Source organism: Podarcis melisellensis (assembly GCF_964234715.1).
Source record: "Podarcis melisellensis genome assembly, chromosome: 12".
NCBI lineage: Eukaryota > Metazoa > Chordata > Lepidosauria > Squamata > Lacertidae > Podarcis > Podarcis melisellensis.
This window is the reverse complement of record NC_138544.1, coordinates 24,501,398-24,525,519: the sequence shown is the minus strand read 5'-3', so window position 1 is coordinate 24,525,519 and position 24,122 is coordinate 24,501,398. Positions and strand designations below refer to the sequence as shown.

Below are 24,122 nucleotides of genomic sequence, written 5' to 3'. Positions count from 1 at the left end.
CAGTGTTTTGAAATACACATTTTCCTCTTTGCATCTCTACCCCTTTTCTCCTCGTCTTTTCTTTTTTGCTCCTCCATATACCCCACTCCTCAGTCATATTTCCTGCAGAGCTGGAAATAAACCACAAACACAACTCTGAGTTTCCATGTATGTTTCCTGTTTGATTTTCTTGTTTCTTATCTCTCTCCGCCTTTCAGCTCTTCCATATTCCGAAAGGGGAGGGGTAGAGCTGCGGGAGGGAAAGTACATTAAAAAAAAATAAAATACAAAGGCAAGGTGCCCATAAAAATACCCCCATAGTAAAAACAACCACCACCATTATGCAGGATGTGTTATCTGCGTCTGTCTATCTCAAGTGTGTGTGTGTGTGTCTGAATGAACTCATTTGGCAAATCCTTCTGTATCCTGCCCTCATTTATTTTTCCTCAGGAAAGGAAAGAGTGAAATATTTATTTGAGAGGCTTCCCAATTTGCTCGCAGATTTATTAAGATATTGACAGACATATTCGGCTAATCGCTGCTGGCGAGATGAGTGAAGGGTTGCTAAATACGTGTTCTATCATCTCTCTCTCCCTCTTTTGCCAAATTCTCTTCCTCAGCAACAAAACACAAACAGAGAAAAAGCACAGCATATCTAAGGGAGGACGGGTGGGTATCTTTCCTAAAAAGAAAGGGGAGGAGAAGAAGAAGAAGAGGAAGAGGAAGTGGAAGAGGAAGAAGAAGAAGAAGAAGAAAGATGAAGGCATGTGTCTACTTTTGCCTGTTCCTCTTACTCCGGGAAGGTTTATATCCAGGAGGGAGTTTTGTTTTGTTTTTGTTTTTCGGTGATAATGCAACCGGTCTGCCTTTACTAGTGCGGATTTATTCTATCCATTAGCATGCATATTTCAGCCACCACTAACCCCCCCCCCCCAAAAAAAGATACAGTGGGAAATATAATAAAAACAAACGGACTTTCAGCACCTCTTGTTTTTTAAAAAATCGAAGAGACTTGGGATGCGGACTCAGGTTTCTTTGTTTCATCTGGCTTCTTCTTTTTCCTCCCCCGCCCCCGGGGTAAATAAATACCTACCTCCGGTTTTATGTGGTGGTGTTGGTGGTGTCGAGAGCGGTGGCGTGTGTGTGTGTGTGTCCCAGATCTCGGATAAGGCAGCTCCTTAATTTCTAAACACTCGGCCCCCACCAAGCAATAAGAGGACACGCCATTGAGGATGTTGCGCCCTACCCTTCCTTTAAAACGGATCGTAAAACTAGTTTCCTTCCCTCAGACGGGGGAGTTTTGGTAAAGACAGCTTTTACTGCCCTGCTATATTGCACATCATAAACTGGAAGGAGGACAATGAGATTGCCCCGGAAATTCTCCCTTTAGATTATAGAGTTTGGTATCCTGTGTGTACAAAGAGGTTCTCACCAGTTTAAAATTATGCCTGGCCCATATTTCGCAGGGACCCTTCAGAGGGGCACATTTTGGCAACCCATGGGAGGGAAGGAGGGGGGGAGGGAGGGCTCATCTAAGGGGCCTGAGGAGGCCCGGGTGCAACAGGGGCTGGAGAGAGGTGTTGGTGTACAGTTTTGGAAAGGAAGAACGTTATTGTCATGAACTCATCTTCACAATCAGTGATATGGACTGGAGCCGGTCCTGGGCGCGGAGACCGCCCTTCGAGGTTTGCTTTGCTATTCCTGGGAGAGTACAGGCTGGTTGCATCGACAGACGTCTTTGGTTTTCATTCCGCCAAGATCGGTCAAGGCACCAAGATGGCTGTCAAACCCAAAGGAAGGAAACGTGTGTGTTGGGGGGGGGGGAGGCGTGTGGTGCAAGATTGCGGGGCTACAATAATAATAATACCCCCTCACAAAAAATAACCTCGAAATTTTAAGAAAGAAAGGAAAGCCTCCTGAGAAAAATAAAAAAGGCTAAGAAGTTAGAAGGGAAGGCGAAGGAAAAACCTGCCAAAGACGACGAGCCAGATCAAAGAAGCGGAATTAGACGGCATTCTGCCAATAAATTGCTCCTCTGGTGACAACGCAGCCAAGATGCCAGAAGAAAGCAGCAGCAAACAGAACCGACAGTCTAGACTTGGGTATTGATAAGAGCAAGACAGAATTTTATCGATGAGTCTTTAAAGGACACCGTTAAGTGCAACTAGCTTTGAGGCCGAGCTCTGGGAGGATCAAACCGCACACTGCTTTCTTAGACGTGTGTGTGTGTCTCAGTTCTGCTGGGATTATATAAATATATTTTAAAATCGCGTTTGCCTAAAGTCACTTCTTGGAAGTGCTACTTAAATTGAGAAGACCATCACACACACACACACACACACACACACACACACACACACAAACACACCCGTTGTCCACGGCCTCCCCTCCAGGAAATAGGGCGTTTTATAATAAAGACTCAGGACTAACCCTCGCTAAACAGAATGAGCTCCGAATCACCTCCAGAGTATAGACTTCCAGTATAAATAGCAAAAAAAGAGGGGTGAAATGATTATTCACTTCTAAGCAATGTTTCCGGGGCATATTACGGTACATGAATGTGGAAATTTAATGGTGTCCAGTTTTAGAAGATGCCTCTATTCTCCATCCCACTTAAAAATAAAAATAAAAGATATGTTGGAATGGATACTGCTTAATTATTTAAAGTTTTCCCTAGGTCACTCATTCCATCCAAAATGCCTTCTCTGCCTCCTTTAAAAAATTGTAACCTAGAAACTACCGCTTTCTAGGTTTCTCTAAACAAACCTCGTTTAAAAACAACCTCCACCCACAGAATAAAATGTTAAAAATAACGAGGATGATTAAAAAACACACACACCAACTGGTCATTCTGCAGGGTGGTTTATTTTGGGATCAAGCAAAGAATTTTCTGCAATTTGGACTTGGGGTATTATTCCGCTGTTTCAGCTGCCTTCGTCCTCCTTTATTCCCTCCATTGGTCACCCATTGTCCAAATTACTTACAACAAATGTATATATTCGTGTTTGCATTTTACTGTAGCTGAAGTCATTGAGAACAAGATACATTAAAAGTACACACGAGACAATAAGAATTAACATTAAAAGCTGCCATGACCAGTCATTCGTTCATATAAACGACATTTTCTACTGGGGATTTGTGCATGTATATGTAAGTTCCATCCTAAATAAATGCACCATAAATTTCCAGTCTTTTTTAGGAATCCTCCTGGATTCCTACTAAGGAATTACAATGAAATACCTTTGATACTCACATTTAGTGTGTCATTTGACTGCTAAACGTTCTTTTTCTCTTTTTGGCAGGGAAAAAAGAAGCGTTTTCCCAATAATGTTATTTGTCTTTCTTGGCTCTTAATTTCGGTACAGTAGGCACACATTTGTGGTTTGATTGTCTTATTTATTCACAAACATCGAGTCCATTCATCTATCTTTGGTATGTGTGTTTGTGTATATGGCTCATATACTAATCGATGGAGCCGTGGAATTCAAAAGTGAAGGAGAGGTGTGTATATATATACAATATATACAATATATACAATATATACATAAACATACCACACACATATGAAAGAGTAAATAAAATGCCATAAGAGTTCCAGCCTAGATTCGTACAGGCATCTTAGTCCTGCGGTGTATTAGAACTGTTATCATCTGCACTGCATAATTAAACCGGGTCCCACAGAGATGAAATTGCTTAAGAAAGCGAGCGGGAGCCTTTAACTGCCTCAAAGACATCTGGTGAAGAAATTCAGTGGCCGGTAAATAATTTTCAAATTAAATTTTGTTGCCGAGCCACCAACTTAGAGCCTCTGTTTTGGCCCGGTGAAAAGAACGTCGTTTCCGAAGGATTCTGGCCCAGAGCAGAATCGAACCAAAGGCAGGCATCGTTGGCTGAATAAGAGATTAAGATGGAGCCATGCATGTTCAGCAATTCAAAAGCTCGCCCATTGCATTGTGAAAACTGTTTGCTCCTAATAAATACTTTTAAAAAAATGATCGGAGCATTAAAAAAAAAAATTTAAAAACCCACGTCTAACTGTGTGTTGTTGTTGTTGTTTTTTAAATACACACTGAGCATGTTTCTTTAACAACTCCGCCGCGTTTCAGTCACCAGCATCCGCATTCCAAGCGCTTTGAGATTCCCGGCTATAAAAATTGCTTATGCGGCCTCAGTATAGCGTAGTGCAGTCCTATACATGTCTACTCTGAAGTAAGAAGCTTTGCTGCATTCATTGGGGCAGATTCCCAGGTAAATTGCCTAAGCCATGAACGGGTTAATGCAAACGATTATATTGTGCGAGAATACCTGCTTTGACTTTGTGCATTATATATCCCTTACATTATATATCCGTTATGCATTTTCATTAGTCGATTACAATATACACGGGATGTTTAACCCAAATGCATCTGCATAAGCTTAAACTGTTTAAATATATTCTCACTGTACATGTGTTTGATACGTGCACTCAGGCGCACGACATATTATTTGCTCTTACTGCGGTCAAATTAGCAGGATTCGTGAAGCATGCTTCAAGCTGAGAGAGGAAAATGTCAATCTGTACAGAACTGGCATGATAATAATAATAATACTAATAGTTAAAAACGGAGAAGTTTACCATTGCAGTTATTGACTTTTAAGATTATAACATATTGAAACACGAAATACTGAAGCATTAAGGTATTCCTTTTAGTAGTGGGGACATATATAATATCGCCTTTTGTTAATATCAAATCAGGAGTTTCAAAACAGCATATGCATCTCCTAGAAAGTCGACATTTTAGAATTTTTTCCATTGGCTTCATGGCGGAAATCGCCCTTGTTTTCGTGGAACAACACTGCCATCTGCTGTTCTGTCCCGGTAACCGCAAGCAATAAAATAGGTGCAGGAATCTGACGAACGTGTAAACATAGCTGATATCTACCCCTGCAAACGCTTCGGTAATCTACTTTGCCATGCAGTAGCAATTATAGAAAAGGTTCCAGCGGTATATTCATTAAAGATCAACGTTCACCTTACAGCCTACATTTCAGAGGGGAAAGGGCTAATAAAAACGAGCTATTTCCGCAGAGCCGCTTTATCTAAAACAGCCAGACAAAACAAATGAAAGGGCTTTTGTAGAAAATCTTAATTGTGGCTGGACAGTTGTAAACTCATTAAGGGCCGAATTCCAGACAGTTTGCAGACCTGCCATTTATTACGCACTTCCAATGAGGATTCTTTGAAGTCCCCACTGTCTGCAACAACAGAGGTCGTCGCAACATCCCCAAACCACTGGGACAGGCATTAATTAGAAACACCCCCCACCCTTGTTTTTGCAGACGAGAACTGTTTCGCTTTGTGTTAATTTAATGCAATTTACCAGAGATTTCTTTATTTTTAAAAATTAAAATTAAAAAAGGCCAACCAAACTCCGAGTGATTTCCCCTGCCTCTCTGAACCTTCGAACATTTTCAAAGCCTGAGATACTGAAAGTTCTTGCCTTCAAGCCTGCAGCATTTTACACCCCATAAACGGTTACAGCCGTCATTTTCTTTTATGGCACACTATGGCTCTGAATTTTCTTAACAGCTTCTTCAGCTAAGACTTGTTAGCTGGAAGTGTGCGGGCTTGTTTGTGCCTTTAAAATAAACTCTTCTGCAATGAGCTACAGAGGAGTCCCTGTTTGGTCTTGTGCACAACTCTGCTCTAACTGGTATTTTTTTTATGGGGGAGGATAATAATTTCTGAGCGGAGAGCCGAGCCTGCCCGAGGCACGACTAAACTCCCAACGCGTCAGAATTCCTTTTTATTGTTCATCCGTTTGGACTGCCCACCCCCACTCCATCGCCTGCATGTATTCGTTAAAGTGTTGGTTAATCTCCATCACCAACACCCCTTTGCCAACCAACCCGATTTCCTAACCTGAACTTTATAAACAACGACACAAAATTTTTTTTCTAGCGTCCATTGTTGCCCGATAAGCCTCCATCTTTGGCTACGTCAAATGCGGTGTATTTATTTCGCGGGCGAGAATGCACCCAAGACACAGAAAGCAGCTGGAATGGGTTTTACATTGGGAATGCTTTCTCTATGAAGAGACATGGATGAAATTTCATACGCGATGGATTATTTGCTTCTGGAAGCCAAGCTGATTTTTTAAAATGAGAGTTGAAAGAGGGGCGGGTACTAACTAGATTATTCCTGCAAAAGGTCACCGAAATTTTGTCCTGCTGCTTTGCTTTATGTTGATCAATTCCATTATTATTATTATTATTATTATTATTATTATTATTATTATTATTATTATTTCACAGCATCTTAACTAATTAAAGACACCCACGCTAGTTACTATCCTTAGTTTCCAGTTCAGGGTTCTATGCGATCATTGCATAGCCTGGGTGGTGCAACACGCCTGGCCGAGTTACTCCACTGTCTTCTTCTCCCAGATTCCACTCGCGTTTTCGTTTGGGAGAAGGATTTGCCATGTGAACCATAACTGCTTGGAAGTTCCATCAAAATGAGTGGGTCTTCCTTTTGAGTAACCGTGTTAAAGGATCAGTGTTAGCATTTTGCTTGCTCTCCAAAGGTAAAGATGGGCAGGTTTTGCCTTCTTAATAACCTTAAAAACAGCACAATATATTTTTTTAAAAGAATCAATATATATTTTATTTAGCAAAAAGTTAAATATCATTCTGGACACAACTATTTGGTCAGTAGGCCATGAGGTAACTATTGCAAAATATACAGTGTAGCTTCTGCATAAACATAACGTCCAGGACTTTTTATTTTTTTATGTTAATAATCGATACAAATCTACAATAACCAAAAGGTAGGTTTTTTTAGAGTGTATAATTTATTATCAATAAAATTAAACTTCATTACAATAAGAATCAATTAAATTCGATTAAACTCAAAACGTAAACCATAGGTAGTTACCTTTTTCACATATAGGTATAGCTCCGTTATCTGAAAATTGCTCACGGGTGCAAAAACAAGATTCAAGCTAGCCTGATTATTAAGGGTTTCTTCCTTTAATATATAGATTATGATATATACAACTGACGAAGACTGTACTATATATATATAGATAGATATCGATCGATCAAGTGTGCATACGAAAATGACTTGCTTCAAAAGAATTGGGGGGATCATCCACAAGTCCTTGGCTATCCCAGATCATGCCCCCCACTTTTGTGTTTAAAAGCTGGGATAGAAAGAGAGCGAACGAATTGGTTCCCCCCGGTACAATCCAAGGTTCACTGTCTAATAATGATACAGAAAAAAAGGACTCCTTACACTACCGAGCTATACTCTATGCAACCTTTATAATAAACAACCTGAGTTCAAATTGAATCCTAGCTTACACAATCACATCTGGTACAGCACCCAAGCACAAAAAATTGAGTCACAAATATAATTACCACAATAAAACACAGTGTTCAAGTATTAGAGCAGACCTCTCTCTGCCGCGCAAAGAGCAAATAAAATTAACTACGTCGACTAACCTATACAGTCTGTAAAGAATTGTGCATTAAAAAGGTAGTTTCTTTCTTTCTTTTTTCTTTCTTTCTTTCGTGAAGGACAGGTAGATTTAGACAAGCCAACAGATGAGCCTTCCGAGTTTAATGCCCCCCTTTCCTTTCCTATGATTAGAAAATGATAAATCTGGGTACCTCCATAATAGCACCGGGGCACAGCCATATCTCCCTGCACGCTGGCGAGATACATTCAAGAGCTGAATTGGCCAAGGACAAAACAACAGCAACAACCCCAGAGGGGTGGGAAACCCCAAATAATATTAATAATAAAAATAATAACAACAACACATGAGGCCTGGACACAGTCTCGGGGTATGCTGGGAACAGAAGAGGGGAGGATTGTGTTGCGTTGCGCTGGAAGGGGAGATTTTTGCTGTTTGAAACGTGATTAAACCTGGAAGCCGAGCATCATTCATCCTTCGCTCGGTCTTTGTTGATTTTCTTCATTTTCATCCTCCGGTTCTGAAACCAGATTTTCACTTGTCTCTCGGTTAAATTCAGGAGCCGGGCCACTTCGTACCGTCGGTCCCTGGTGAGATACATGTTGAACAAAAACTCCTTCTCCAGCTCCAGCGTCTGGTGTTTGGTGTAAGGGCACCGTTTTTTCCGAGTGGATCTCGCGTGCAACCAGTTCGCGGCCGGGTTGTCTGCAAGGAAAACGACGCCAAAGAGGGTTAAGTTGGCGAAGGACAGAACCCCGCACCAACACCCCCCCGCACTGCTATTATGACTGCATCTCCACCCCATAGGCACACAAACAGCACCTCCTCCCACCCCCAAGCCACCACCTTCCTTTTGAAGAGCATGGATGCCCTGATATTGGTGGTTTACGACATTCCTTTCCTTTGGACAGACATACAGGATGGGGTCAGACACAATGGACTCCAAACTGAGACACATGGAAAAGGTCACGTAGAATTACGCGCAGTAAAAAAAGCAAGAGAGAAAGGGAGGGGGGAACCCCACTGGCCACCGCCTCACTTCTTCATAGTGTTTATATAGGGTGTAATTTCAAAGCCTGCCTTTGCTGCCTACCCTCCTCTCAGCCAAGCCCCCTGATTTCACTCTCTCTCCTCTCCCCCTCCGGAAAAAAAATATATAGGACCGGTGCACAACCCCTGAGAATAAGTGTCATAGTGAAAATGTTTCCCTTTCCAGTTCTGACCTTCTCTTATATAACCGCTGGGCGCTTTCAAGGAGATAAGGGAACACACCCACCCGGCCCTGTCTTCAGGCTAAGCCTGGCTTGCTTTAGGTGGGAAAACACCGACTCACACATTTGCATTTGGCATTATTTCCCGTGCCTGCACTATTGATCCGCTAGCTCAGTTCTAAAGGCAAGCGAAGGTGTTAGCAACAAGCAAAGGAGTGGAATAAATAGTCGCCAAAGAGAGGGCTAAAATGAAGTTAGGGAAAAGACACACACACAAGAACAGTTGTTGTTCTTGGCTTTCCTAGCTCAGCTAGTCGTCACAAAGGGATCAGATTCACATCCAATGTTTTGTTTTTCCTCGCCTCTCCCAAGTAACTTGGGTTGTGCGCGACCACCACCCTCTCACGCCGCCCCCCCTACACAGCCCGGCTCTCTCCTCCCATCCCCCCAATGTGGCTTTGTAGCTGAAGCGTGCGCCCAGGAAAACACGCTGGTGACGCGCCCCTGCACACTGTTGCGACAGAGAGGTCATGCTGGACTTTGCTGGCACCTTGACGCTGAGAAACACACATAGACCTAGCTGGCTGCATAGACCGTGAGCCTACAAAGACTGTGGCACCAAATATATACATACACGCGTATATGCATGCGCAACCATCTTCCCGTTTTACGCACACAATTCTACACACAGAGAGATAGAGAGAAGCTCAGTGGTGCAGCTGGACGTTCTTCTATGACCACAGAAGCCCCCACCCAGTCACCCACCCAGCAGCCATTGCCGCATAGCTCACGGTAGACGGTGGCTCTCGACACCCAGCCCACCCGCCCACCCTCCTCCCGGCCAAGCCCAGGCGGATGGCACTTACTTGGGTCGATCTGGGGCTTGTCTCCGTTCGCCTCGCTCTCGCCATTGTTTTCCGAGAACGCGCCGTCGTTGCCTTGCTTATCCCTATCAGCTGGAGGAGAACCACAAGCATAGTCAGTCAGAGAGAGCGCGTGCGTGTCAAAGGTGGTACAGTCACCCCTCCTGGCCGTGAGCGGTTCAGGTTTAATGCCGTAATGCCTGCTGGCCGGCAAGCCCGGGAAAGACAAGGAGCCCGGCATGGGCTCCAGCCACGAGCGCATGTACCTGCCGTCGGGCGCTGCCATTGGTGCCTGGTGATGCACGTACGGGTGGTACACGGTGGGCACATTGTTAGCGCTCGGCGGGTGCACGGCGTTCCAGGAAGTGCTGAAGACGGAGGTTTTCGACTGAAAGCTGCACGGGGTGAACTCGGGGTGGTCTCCAAGGGTCGCCTGCCTGGCCGGCTGACCTAGAGAAGCCGAGCCATAGCGGGACTGCACCAGCTCCTCGCTGTCGTGGATGAGGAAAGAGTCCACGTAGTAGTTGCTGAGCGTCCCCGAAGAAGACATAGCCATCCAAGCCAAGCCCCAGACCCAGCCCCAGTGCAAAAAAAGGAGAGGCAAGACCTGGCGAAATTATGAAACTGCAGATTTCATGTAACAACTTGGTCCTCACGAAGAAGTACAGTCACCTAATAAGTTGAAGGCTGCCTGTCAGCCCATTGGCTGCCTCGCGTCACATGGCCGGGCAGCAGAACAATAAAGTATAAATCAGTCCGCAGGCTATTAATGGGTCAGTGTTTTCCCGTCATCATTTTTATAGCAAAGCCATATGTTTTTATGCAAAGGGATAGACGACTTGTACGGCAATATTTGTTTTAATTGTGGCTGATCGAGATTAAAAGATCAGAATTTTGGGTATGGCCACCTTTCTAAAGCGGACTATTTTATATCATAATTAATCATCCCATCAATGGTCCGTGTTCCTTGCAAAAAAAAAAAAAAGCCAAGTCTCTCTCTCTCATACACATACACACACATACTCACTCACGCACGCACACGCACACAAAGACAGGCTACCCTCCTTGTGATCGGAGACCTTCACATAAAATTATACAATAATTGAAGCAATAAAAAAGCAAAATAACATTGGCGGCATACTGTATTTAAATATATATTTATTATATTTCATAAGGAGTTATTGTTTCGGGAGCCACGGGGTTGTTATTAAGTCAGTAACTACGAGCACATTCATTTGCATCGCTGTGTTTCACAGCAGTAAAAATTTACGAGTGCCTGGAAAGGTTAAATTATACTATTGTGTTTAGTTTGGGAACTCACTGTAAATAATACTGTGCCGTTGAGTTCAGAGCTAACTGGGGCTGGCAGGGAAAAGTCAAATCCAACACGATTCCCCTTTCCAAAAGGGAATCTGCCCACCGCCCGAACAGAGCAGGAGCATAACTGGGGCTGGGGGCGAGAGATCTCAAATCGATATCGAAATTTGCATCTTTATCTGCAGCTCCGATCTAAGAGTCCTCGGACCCACAGCCAGGAATCCCTCACTGTGGAATCGGACCCACAACTAGGAATCCCAAACACCCACCTCCTGGCTCCTTAGTAATCTCTTTCTCTTCTCTCTCCCTCCCCTCACCCCCGCACAGCCCCCGAAATAATCCCAGCAGCAGAATAAGGCAAGGAACCGCAGACACATTTAACTTCTGCCACAAATACTAGCTTAACGTGCAGGTGTGGGAGACAATTACCCTTCTTGCTGTTTTTCTTTTAAATAGTATTGTGACATTTTATCAAGAAGTTATTTGATGCCCTGTTCTTTGATGCAGGTTTGACAACTAGATAACCTTTATATTTTATTTTATTCTGGTAAAAGGAAGAGACCAAGTCAAGAGGAGGAATGCAGAAGAGAACTTTTATGCGGGAGAAAAACTGAGCGGACACATCCCCCTCGATCAAGTTGACTGCGGCGGGATCCACGGCCACTGGGCATTTTATCCCTTCTGTCTCTCTCTCTGTGAAGTGTAACTACACATTCTGTCAAGAACCGGATAAAGCACAGCTATGTTGGAGACTGTGAGTGTGTGAGACTGTGTGTCTGTCTGTGGGTGGGGAAGGAATACACACACACACACACACACACACACACACACACACACACACACACTATACACACACACACACACACACTCACACACTCTTCATGACGATTAATCCCTAAGCATGCATGAAAGCAAAATAGGAGCAAAAATCCTGTCTGTCGCCTGCCTTTAAAGGGGCACCCTCTTTCGCCCTTGCATTTTTACGCAGTATCCCCGCTGGCGGATCGCATTCCCGAGCCGTCGGATTTGAGGTGCAAATAGTTATTTACTCTCTGGCACGTTCTTATATGGCTTCTGTAAGCGGCGGAGGGTTACCGCCGTCTAGGAAAAACAAGGAGAAGGTGATACGGTCTCAGATCAAGTCCAGTGTTGTGGATTAAAGTTATGACTAAATGGTGGATTGTCGGTGACATTTGCATTCATTGTCTTTCTCCGGAGGATTCCTAAACGTCTCTCCCCCCCCCCTATTTATTTCTCTTTCTTTCTTTTTTCCTTTCTTTCTTTGGAAAGAAATGCTGTGTTCTGCTACTGGGAGGAGGGGGAAGGGAATAAGGATCTCTGTATTTTATTTTATTTTTATTTTTTAACTCTTCGTCAGGCTAGAGACGGGGCAAATAGCAAGGAAACCGCGTGCTAATGAAATTCGTCTGTGAATATTGTGAGCGCAAAAAGTATGGTTCTCATTAGCTTTACATCACGTCAGCGTTCTTTTCCCCTTTTATACTTCTCCAATAGCTGAGTCTTGAGAAAAACTTAAATTAGCAGTCAGTTCTCTTTTTTTGACATAAGGTCCCGAGATTACAAGAAACAATTAATATTTCACAGATCCTCAGCAGAAACAATTTCGCAGAGGCGTTGCTGGAAATCTCTTCCCATGCCTCAACAAAGCCATTTCTTAAAAAAAAAAATGTAGACAAATGTCTTCCTATGTAATTACAGCTAAAGTATGTGATCGCCTTAGTGCGATATCCTCAACAGGAGAGAGGAGGAAAATATTATTATTAGTCGGTTTCTCTCCTGGAAAGACGGAAGTCTTACGTCATTTTTGTTTAAAATCGAGAGTCAGCTGTTGTGAAATATGCTGCCAGAACTTCCTTCCTCCTCGAAGGAGAAAAATAATCTTAACAGCAGGATTCCTAAATGTTTTTATGACTTTTTGGGGTTTCGGAGGCGGTAGTGACTTTTCATTCCGGATTAAGCCTTTGAGAGCGGGAAGCAACGGGAATGATCCAGCTGCAATCCCCGGCACGTACTACAGAGTAAGTCCCATTAAAGCTCAGTGGGACTTACTTCTGGGTAAAATTACAGTCTAAGACTGCAGTCTCTTTACCCAGTTACCTAGAAGCGCCATTGAACTCAGTGGGACTTACTTTTGAGTAGACATGTAGAAATTTGAAATGTAAGGCTCGCGTTACAATAAAGGAATAAACATTTCAGAGCTCCCTTAAAAAAGCTGGCTGCTCAGCCATTAAAATTAAAGAATTTAAAGATGATTTGTTATATTCACCTTCGAAATGATAGAAAGGGATAAATACAAAGTACTTCGCCATTTTCTTCATTTGGTGCACATATTGTATTTTCAGTATAAACAGGAATCTTTTTTTAATAGCTCGGCTTTGTAGCACCTATAGCTGACTTCCATTTAGTGACAAATAATATGAAAATGGAGAAAGCCTCCTCATTAGCCGAATTCCTTCTTTCTTTGAACTGTTAATTAGCTCCAATGAAATAGGCTTCGGGTCCAGTCTTTGGACATTACCCTGAACACATAAATTTGGGACTTACTCCCAAGTAAGTCTGTGCAGAACGGTAGCCGTGACATATAAACAACCCATATACACTGTCTCGCCCATTTCGGGAAATTTTCACCCAGGTTAAAAAATGTTATACTGATCTCAACAGTATTTATTTCAAGTTAGTGTGCATATATGGTCGCAGCTTCAGAGTTTTAATAACTATATCTGGTTACACACACACACACACACACACATTATTAGGTTTTAACCCTTGAATCTACCTACCAGACAGATAAAAGGAAAAACAAAAACGCCGTTTAAGGGTTATAACTGTGTGCTCGCACTTTATTTACTTATTTTACACAGAGTCTGAAGTAATCAGTATGTTCCTAAACATATCTAAGCAATATAATTGACTAATGTTTCTCTCTCCCCCCCCCACATATATTCCACCCCTTTCTCCCTCTCATTCATGCACACATATATATGTGTGTACACACAGAGACATATAGAGTTTTCTCTTTTTAAAAAGAAAGAAAGAAAGAAAGAAAGAAAGAAAGAAAGAAAGAAAGAAAGAAAGAAAGAAAGAAAGAAAGGTAGTCCTAATAGGATTTGGATAATATTCTGTAGGAGGTAATGTATTGCGCACTGAGATGGAGAATTCCGGGTTCTTGGGTTTGTCTGTTTTGTTGTGTTTTTAGCTTTTAAATAAGCTTTGCTTAAGATAAGTGACCAAACAATCGTAGAATGATTCAGAAGAAGCACACACTTCATACAGAAGGCTGGCCATAGCAGCTGCTTGCATACAGCAATGCCTGCTTTCTGTATTCATGTGGTGGGAACATGTACGTCCTCTATCCAAGCCGTAGGCACGTGCATTGGTGCAAACACAGACACATACATAACCACACAATGTCCATATTATAAGCAGCAATGCCCGCGAAGCACTTATCGTGTGAACTTGCCATTTAAATTATTCAACCATGGCAAAGGCTCCCCCCAAAATTGACGGGACGGTGTGTGTTTGTGGGAGGCAGAATTAAACAAATCTGATTTCTCCAGCCTTTTTAATTGTTCTCTGAAACGTTCGGAAACTTGAAGGGTGGGGGAGGGGAAAAAAGAATATAAAGGATATTCCCGTGCGTTTCCCAATACCCACGCACCCGTACCCACCGCAGGACATGGAAGGGAGAGGTCTTGTTCATTTACAATAGCTGTAAACAATGTGTGTATCCGGTGTAAACAAGGCGCTGCAGCTCCTTCGCCTCTCGCTGGGCTGCTGCGCATAAAAGGCAAGGCGACAGCACAGCACAGCGCAGCCTCGAGCCCAAGCGAGGTCGCTGTTGCTTATTCCGCCTCATTGGAATGCAGGCCCCCGGACACACTCCAATAATGATCGTAACCGAGGCCTTGTGAGCTCCAGAGAAATCCTTGGGGTCCCCCCTCCTGAGTTTTCCTGCCTCCCCGAGCTCCCTCTTTCCGCCCCTTATGCCCTTAGGGTCTGCATTCCCTGCAGACATTGGAAAGACTGTTCTAGCTTCGGGGTGGGGGGAGAAAACAGCCGAGAGAAAACAGAGTGATTCTGAAGGCCACCACTGTAAGTAAAGGGAGAGCGAGGGCTGTGTGTGTGTGTGTTTGCGCAAACGGGCCGGCGGCAAGACCTCATAACACAATATAGCTCAATAAAATATAATGAGAGAGAACCAGTAAGCAGAGCTGGAAATTGCTACCAGATTCCCTCTCTTTACAGCGGAGTAACTGAAACACACCCAATACATAGGGAGGAAAACAGCAACAGATATTTTTTGCGAATAATGCGAATAATATCACCAGCAACAGCAGCAACAATAATCAAAGTATCCATTGATACGGATTAGACAATAAAATCTGGACATTCTCAAACTGGCAGAGTGCACCTGACCTTGAAGGAAACCTGCATGAGAAAAACCGAAGACAACCGATCCTAGCTAAGCTTGAAGGTCTACTCCAATAGCGCCTTGAAACATTTTCCCCCTCTTCCACCTTGGCTGAAATGCATTAATTGAGGCAGCCGGAAAGGCGCGGGGTTTTTCGGCGCGCAGAAGGCAAACCAATGGCATTGGGACTTAACGCCTGCCGAGGAAAGGTAGCTTGCCAGATTTCTTCGGTAAAAGGCGGTATTATTAGTATTGTATCGCTATTACTAAGGATGGACTCCGGCGCTTATTCTTATTCTTATTAGACCCGGTTGATGATTTCAAACTGAAGTAATTAAGGCAGTTTCGTGCTGTAGAGAGAGATTGAGATCCAGCCCCAACAACATGAAACTACCTAAACCACCGACCAGTTCTCAGCCTCCTAATTAAGAGGGCTCCCCACTGCCGCTTTCCTTAGGAAACAGGATCCCGCTTCGAATAAATATGGAGAGACACCAATGCCCAAAAGAAACAGATTCCGAGCGGGTGGGGTGAGGAAAACCCCCTCCCCCCAAAAAAAACCGAACAGCAACAAGACCTCACCCTTCCCACCGCCCCCCTCTGCCCTCTCCACCAAAGTCTCCATCTCGGTCTACAAACTTTCCACATTCTTGTGTGTGTGCTTAAAAAATAAAATGAAGTTCTTTCTCTTCTTCTGGGCCCGCCAAATCATTAGAAACGCCTTTGTGCCCAGTCTGTAGTCACTCCGTTTAATCTTACTCTCTACGTTCCATCATAGTTCTCTAACTGGATCGAATTAGGTATGATGCCTTTTTAAAATGCAACTTAGAGAAAGGGGCAGCAGGGCCAGGGAGGCCTCGAGAGGCAAGAATCCTTGTATACATAGGCTATCGAAGGCGATCAAGATGCGCGGGTTCAAAGTCTGGAAAAAGAAATGGCTACACAGCCCTTTCAGGCTCCCATCACCACCGACTCCACTCCCACCCCTTCCAATCTCCCCCTCTTTCTTCCCTCCCCACCCGATTCGCCTTTGTCTGGATTCTAGAGCTGATCAACGTGCAATGATACAGAACCTTAATGCCAAAACATTCTCCGCTTTAGCGCATCCGCAAGCAGGCAGGTAGCGAGGCAGGGAGGAATAAACATGGCGGAAAAGCTGATCGATCAAGGAGAACAAGGCTCAAGATCCTCGTTCCCACGTGCTCACCTTTTCAGAATCGCCTTTTTGTGTATGTGTGGGCATCTAGGTTTTCCTCTGGAGTTGAAAAGATCTCCGAGCGTCTAGTGGGGTAGTTTTGTTTGGTTTAAAATAAAAAAATAAAAATAATAATAATAATAATAGTGGATCCTTCCTCGCGAGTTAACCATCGAGTTATTTGAATAAAATAAATAAATAAAGAGAAGCCCAAGTCCTCTAACTTCGCCAATAAGTAGCCCTTGGCTTCCTCTGCCTGTGCAGCCCCTCAGTCAACTAAAACCACTCGTCCAAGACAGCAACAATCCAGATATACTAGCAAGTCATAAAACTGAACAAAAGCCGACAAACCTTACAGCACCATTGCTATATGGCCCAGACAAATTACGACCGTCTAGGTAATATTTAAATAGATTCCTAAAGTAATTGCAGGGGACTCGGGCAAACTATTCCTGTTGTAAAAGTTCTTGGAGATCTGAAAGTAGGACCATGAGAATAAACAGTCACAAACGAGGTATTTTTTTTTAAAAAAAGAGGGTGGTTCATTCCATGCCTTTTATTCTTCTTCCAAGAGAAACATAAACAGCGTCTCCATTTTGTCCTGTGTTTTTTTGTTTTTTGTTTTTTTGTTTTGCTTTACTTCCACGCAGGGCAGCATTACAATTCATTGGTTTTAAGGTAAGGAGGGGATGGACGAGAGATAGAGCTTACATCGAGAATAACGCTATAGAATGCTTTGCTTGCAACAGTATCGGCATTTTAATAATATTAATAATATTAATATTAATAGACATTTATACATATTCTGTATTCATAGATATTTTTTTTTCTTTTAAAAAAAAATCTTCTCTTTGCACTACACGCTTGACCTTTTCAACGCATGTAACTTCACAGTATCAAGGAAACCAGGGGGGAAACTTTCACCTCCCTTGCTGTCCCCCACAGTCAAGTCAGGGGGAAAATTCATCTGGTGGTCCAATATACATAGAATAACACACCTCTCCGTGGACAAAGTCGCTTCTCCTCTCCAAAGCGGGGAGATTTCTTCCTTCCTTCCTTTCATGTGCTTGACAAGCGTAACTAGCGGTAACCCAAAGGTATCCAAAGCAAAAACTACCTCAAGTCATTACCTACAACCAGAAAGTGTAAGATTTTAGCCAATAAAGCAGACAAAGACTTTCCTCTCTCCTTTTGGGGGGGAAGGAGGAGGAGGAGGAGGGGGAAGAGGTCTCATTTTCGTGGCAATTTTAAAAGTTGTAATATTAAATATGGATTTTTGGGTACGCGGGGGATTGGGCACAAACATATAAGTGCGCCAGCCTTGGCTCCTGACACCGTATTCTATAACCTGATGTTATCTGGATCGGCTAGACGCATGCTTCCTATTAAGCAGCGGCGCGGCCAGATTTTAATTATTCAAAACCATCCTCGGCTCAGATCCAGAACACCAGCTATCATTACAGTGGGGTGGGAGAGAACGCAAGTTGCCTTCAGTCTTATTTGGCTCAATTTTCTGAAAATGGAGTTTGGGAGAAGGGTGTTGAGAAGGGGGGGGGACAATAGGCATCTAGGGTTCTGAAAACCATTTCCCCCCCTCAGCGTCAGACCTTCCAGACCGGGCATTGACTGAGGGCAGCAGCGGACATGGATGGGGTAGTGTGTATCAGTTATGGCTTCATCCCAACGAAATCAATTACCAAGAGGCCATGGAGAGGCTGAGGGTGTAATTGAAAGGCTCGGACGCACACAGGTGCGAGTAGCTAGAGGCTTAGGGGGTGGGGAGGAGACCCGTGGGTGGGGTGGGGTGGGGTGGAACCGTCCTAGCTGTTCAGACCATCAAGATGCGTGCCTAGGGTTCATCAGGAGAAATTGAAGTTGGCTGTGAGCTCCCGGATTCGATTCTCCCTGTTCATTTTCTTCAGTTTCATCCTGCGGTTCTGAAACCAGATTTTGACTTGTCTGTCTGTTAGATGGACTGTGCGGCTGATCTCTAGGCGACGCTCACGAGTCAGGTACATGTTGAACAGAAACTCCTTTTCCAGCTCGAGAGTTTGGTGCTTGGTGTAAGGGCATCGCTTCTTCCTGCCACTTTTTGCGGTGAGCCAACTGGCTGCGTTCTCTCCTTTGGAATTGCCTAGTTTTAAGGGGGGAAAATAAGGGGGAAAAGGGAAGGTTACCAGAACGACACCAGGAAAACTTGGGCGGCGTAGCGGGGCTGGGCTGGGGGACGCTTCCGTACTTAGTACCGAATATAAATTTGAGAAGGGCACTCTGGCCTTCCTTCAGGGTTCGGGTCCCTCTTAAATCGGGAGCCCCAAAGGAGAGCGAGCATTGCAACACAATCTGACTTTGCCGCATCTCGCTGGTCTGAGAGACCAGATCGCTTTTGGAGTTGACACCGATGCGCACAAATGCCTTTGGCAGTGGCGTCTTGATGGGTTTTGCCACTGCTTCAGTCCTGGCCGTTTGTTCTCAAAACACTCGTTGCGATACCGCCCCCTGCTCCCTCCCCTAAATCCAGATTATTTGAAAATGTGGTCGACGCTGTCGAAGCGCTCGATTAAAAAAAGAAGAAGCCCTGGGTGGCTGTTTTTTTATTGGGGGTGGGGTCGTTTTCGAATTGTTATGCCTAATATTTCTGGCGAATGAGGGCTGCAATCCCATCTAAACTACTCCACACACCCTTCCAGAGCATGTTCGCTCAGAAGTAAGTCCCACTGTGTTCAGTGCGGCTTACTCCCCGGTAAGCAGGTATAGGAATGTTGCGTTGCTGAGAATCAAGCCCGTTCAATTCAGTGGTGCAGCAAACAAGCAAGCATAGGAACGGGCTGTGCGTTTAAAATTCAAATTAAATCTAAACCGTTGGGCAGTTTAGCGCTGATATGGTTCCTACAAGCACACACTGATGATGCACGTTGTTTTTTTTAAAGCACATACGCATTTCTCTTTATTTTTTGGAAGTACATGTAGCTGGAGGTGGGGTTGGGGCGGGAAACCCAACTCTCTCTGTGTGCATTTAGATAACGATATGCATATGCATATATGTGTGCACACACTTAACATGCTTCATTGCATCCTGTTTCAGAATTGTGGGAGAAACAACTGTAAGCTTACCCTGCGGAGATCCCGGTTTTATTTTCTTATTATTATTTTATTATTCCCTTTAATGGCATCATGAAATAGAAAATTCTTCTGCAAAAGCCACTCGCCATCCCCGCGCGTTGAAATGAATGACTGAGCACCGACCAGGAACTCTGGCATTCTTGTACAGCTCCCATTCATTCCAATGACCCTGCGTATATTTCAACACAGAAGCCTTGTGGCGCTCTGGAGAGCCTCTTACAGCGCAGTCTCCAGCAGTCTAATTTGATAGTGCTTCATAGAAGAGAATTTTAACCCAGCTGCCTCCTTTTTTTTTTTTTTTTAAGGCATCCAGGATCGTAAACTAGAACTTAGCCTGTTAATGGGCTTATTTATTGGCGCTGGCCCCTTGCTTACTTTGGACGCTTTACAAACATCTATGTTATCTCTGCAGTCACCTCAGCATCACTTGAGGCGAGGAAATACAGAGCTGCATTTATCTCTTTTTCCCTTTCTTCCTATTTTGTCTCTTTTAGGATTTTACCCATACTCAGCTTTTCCTTTCTTTTTGTATGGCTCATAAGCTCGAAGGGGTGGCTATATCAATACTTATTTATTTACAGCATCCCAGCGTCGAAATATGAATGGCAGCTCGGCAGGTTACGCTAAGCCGCTCTATGAATGGCCATTTTGGTCAGCGAAGGGGGCTTCCAGTATTCTGGGCGATTCTCGCCCCCTTATCGCATCCCACCCACCCCTCCCGGTTTTTGTGGCAACGGGGCCGGCTGCCGTGCGCGGGGGCGGGGGAGCTAGGCGGGTAGAGAGGAGTGCATTTATTTATGTTATTTTATTGCTTACCTAGCGTTTCCTTCTCCGGAGAGGGCTTGCTGTTCTCTGAAGGAGCCGGGGAGAGTTCTTCGGGGGCCGAAGAGGAAGCTTGCCCTTCTTCCTCACCCCTTTGGGCCACGCAAGCCAAGGTGCTGGGTGGGGATGAATCCTCGCTGTCTTTCCTCCCCGGATCCGGCGGTGGGACTGCAGGAGTCAACGCTGGCGGAGTTTCAAAGCGCACTTGAGGTTGCGGGGCGAACTGGGAAGGAGCCACCATCTGCCCCGGATGGTGCTGCTGCTGTTGGTGGTGATGATGTTGATGGTGGTGGTTGCTGTTGTTGTTGTAGCTGCTGCCATTGCTGCTGCCGCTGCTCTTGCTGGTGCCGTAGGCTTGAGACAAGCGGAAGTAGCCTGGGACGGGCACCCCGGTGGCTGTCACGTTGTTCATGGAGCAGACCTCCGAGCTCAGCCTTGGGAAAACGGACAAGTCGGTGGCCGCCGCCTCTTTGGGGCCCTTCTCGGCGTCATAGAGGCAGTAGGAGCTCTCCTCTTTGATGTTGGGAGCGAAGGAGCAGGAGGTCGCCTGCGGGCTCTCGTGCTCTTCCAGGCGGCAGGACCGGGGGGGATCTAGCCAGACTTCCATCCCTGACATGTAGGCGTGAGAAGCCGGCGCCACGCTTGGAGAAGGGCCTTCATTGCGTTTGCTCAAGACCGGGAAAAGCCCGTAGCTTTGCAGCCCATAGGACAGATCGGACGCCTGTGGCAGGTAGACACCGCTGTTGTTGGGATAGTAGCCGCCGCCTCCTCCGCCTCCTCCTCCAATTCCTCCGGCGCCCCCGCCTCCGCCTCCTCCGCCTTCCCCTCTGCTTGAGGCTGAGCTGATCAAGGAGTCCACCAAAAAAGAGTTTGCAGCGGGGCTCTCCGAGCATGCCATGGCCGTGGTGGAATAATTTGGCGAAGAGAGCAGATAGCCCTTTCTGGCTGACATTTCTTGTGCAAAACATGCTGGATATGATTAGAGATACCCCCGCGCCACGGCGAGTGCGTGCAGCCAATGGAATCCCAGCCCTCGCCAGCAACCCCTCCCCGTTTGGTTTCGTAGGCAATGAGCTGCTCTCAGGTCCACTGCTGAATTTTATATATGTGTGTGTGTATGTGTGTGTGTGTGTGTAATCGATGGTGCCACATAGCTGCCCTTGCCTAGGTACCCGGGGTACAATTGATGTTGCCACATATAGGCTGCCTTTTGCCTGCGTGTGAGCAAAGGAGGGGGAAAGGCGCGCGTGGGCTCTCGCGCACACGGAGGAGAAAGGGGAGACAAACAATAGAAAACAATTTGCCCCGATTTTAATGCAACCCATAATTTAGCCAGGCTTCCTCTTTAAGCATATGCGCTAATATAAAAATGCAAAGGAGCATATTAAGCGTTCAGGTCGTAAAGCGAGCTGTAAGTGAACCTTTCAACATCCCAACTCCTCTCTCTCTTTCTGCCACCTCGCCACCAACATTCCCCCCTCCCCCTTTTGCTCTCCCAATCCCATCTCATACAGCCCATGGCTGTGATGAAATTATTAAAACCTCAGTATTTATTGTCAAGCCCTGGGACATGCTTTTGCTTAGCTATTTTTAGTGGCGGTGATTATGGCATCACGGGCCACTGGAAGTTCTAAACCAACCTGACCTCCTCACTAGCACTGAAGGTTTACGGACATCATAAAGTCACCCAATCTCCTCCTAAGATGACAACGACACTAATGAAGAAAATTCTCAAGCCTGGCTCCCATCTTTGAATATTGGCATATACGTGTTTTACGCGGAAGCAAGTCCCACTGTGTTCAGTGTGGGATGGGTGGGTTTACTTTCAGCTAAGTGTACATATAGAAATACCGGCTCAGAAGTGAACCCCCGCCTGGCAGAGAGGCTGAGGAGCGCCACTGTGAAATATTCCTGTCTAGCGCCGCAGAAGCAACAGTAACAATATGAGCCCATCTTTGTTGACCCAGTAAGCAAGCATTGCATCGAAGTCTTCCGTATCTGGTCTTAAACTAACATGCGAAGCAGAAATATCTGGTGTGTCTTGTAGGGACGAGGATAGCAAAAGGTCTCAAAGAACGTGGATGCGAGATATCCTCAGATTAACATTAAATTCTAATGGTTAGTGTTCGGAATTGTTTCTTTTTCCCCCAAGGGGGAGTATAATAATAATCGCACACCCACTATAGATTCAAAAGTGCGCCACAAGCAAATTATCTCAAAATATCCTCATTCTCAACCCATCAAAGGCTAAAAAGGACTGTCAGACAAAACTGTGTAGCCAGTTCGTAATTGTGGTAGACAACTAGCAGACAAGAGAGTGAGACCGGCAGACGGGGGCAGATAGATAGATTTTTTAATTGGGGGGGGGGGGGAGCGAAAGAATGGCTCCACTTCTCTCTCTGCCTCTCTGTCTCTCATGTTCTTGGCACGCGTTGTTTGGAAATAATAAAAACTTGAGAGAAATAACATCACTTATTGTCCATGGAGTCTTTTAGAATTGTTATTTTTTTAAGAAAAGAAAACAAATATTTGTTTAACTTTTTTTTTTTTAGGTTACAAATCCCTGCGTTAAGTATCTCTTCTTCCAAACCGCCCCAGCTGGTAGGATTTAAATGATCGCCTGTCTCTGCTCCCAAGCGAGTAGGAATATTCTTTTGAACAATTCAATATTGTGCTGTAAATCTTCTTCTCGGTTCCGTTTTGGCACCCACTCCCTCGTCCATAAAGCCCTCAAAAGCGCTAAGAATGCCAAGGGAATCGGGAGGCAAAGGCGCTGCCTTCTTTTCCTGACCAAGCCTTCGGTGTAGTGAGTGCAGCAGAGAGGGTGGCTTTCAGATATACCCTCTCTCTCTGGCACGGCTTACCCTTGGCTTTCATACAATGCAGTCCTGCAAAAAGCTCATATGCCACTCCGCACATTTCCCCCTTTCCACACCACGGAGGGGTGTGTAGGGTAGGATCTATCTGCCAAGCCTCGCATGCCTAATAATGCCCTGGTTTTGCCTACAAAACTGGGGAAATTCCCTCCCATCCTTTATGGGATTCCCCTCCGCTTAGCTTCTAAAACATTCAGAAGGCAGCAGGACACAGAACGCGAGTTTTCTCCTAGGCAAGTTAACGCGAAGGGGGCCTCCTGAGGTTTCTGGCTTGTCGGATGGGAAGCCTGGCAGAGATAGTTGCAAGTTTGCCGGCCCGTAAAATCTTTATGGAAAGGCAAGACGTCCTTCTTAAGCCACTTCCACCACTGCCATACCCATCACCCTCACCTCTCATCTCCTCTCCCACCAGCCAAGAATTGCACCCTGGGTTTTTCACGTCTGCTGGCTTCCAGCACAAGTTAAGCATGGAGGCAGAACAACCAGAGGCAGGGGGTCAGCAGCCTTTAAGAAGAGCCGCCTTCCCCACACCCTGGAGTAATATTGTCCGTGTTTCCCCAACTCGACTTAACTTACACTGTGTTAATGTGTGAGGAACAAGTTCTTATCAGATTCCTAGGAGGGCAATATGACTTCTAGCAAAATTAATGCCATATAAGGAGCACTTTTATGGGCTAGCACATTGGAAACGTATTATCAATGGGCTTAGAGTTGTAACAGCAGATCTCCGCGCAATGAAATGGGACCCGCGCGCACGGCCCACCTTCGCATTTCCCAGGACTTGGTGGGGCTAAAATCAGGTAGATCAAAACTTCGAGGAGGGGGAATCTCTGTGCGGTGTGTT

The 24,122-nt window shown here is 45.0% G+C and overlaps 2 protein-coding genes across 3 annotated transcripts; both read right to left on the bottom strand.

Annotated features, from left to right (window-relative positions):
• Nucleotides 1-63: 63 nt before the first annotated feature.
• Nucleotides 64-22,196, bottom strand: HOXA10 (homeobox A10). Of its 2 annotated transcripts, none has more exons than XM_081883404.1 (3): nucleotides 20,397-22,196; nucleotides 16,470-18,591; nucleotides 64-229 (listed from the first exon to the last, which is right to left on the bottom strand). In XM_081883404.1, exons 1-2 carry the CDS (start codon nucleotides 21,352-21,354, stop codon nucleotides 18,317-18,319), a joined length of 1,233 nt encoding a protein of 410 aa, XP_081739530.1. In that variant the 5' UTR covers nucleotides 21,355-22,196; the 3' UTR covers nucleotides 64-229; nucleotides 16,470-18,316. The 2 variants fall into 2 exon arrangements, with proteins under 2 accessions (XP_081739530.1, XP_081739529.1); XM_081883403.1 differs by lacking the exon at nucleotides 64-229 and adding an exon at nucleotides 9,528-9,606.
• Nucleotides 6,599-10,204, bottom strand: HOXA9 (homeobox A9). The gene is made up of 2 exons (XM_081883442.1): nucleotides 9,517-10,204; nucleotides 6,599-8,144 (listed from the first exon to the last, which is right to left on the bottom strand). The coding sequence occupies exons 1-2, from the start codon at nucleotides 10,067-10,069 to the stop codon at nucleotides 7,906-7,908; spliced, it is 792 nt and encodes a 263-aa protein (XP_081739568.1). The 5' UTR covers nucleotides 10,070-10,204; the 3' UTR covers nucleotides 6,599-7,905.
• Nucleotides 22,197-24,122: the final 1,926 nt, after the last annotated feature.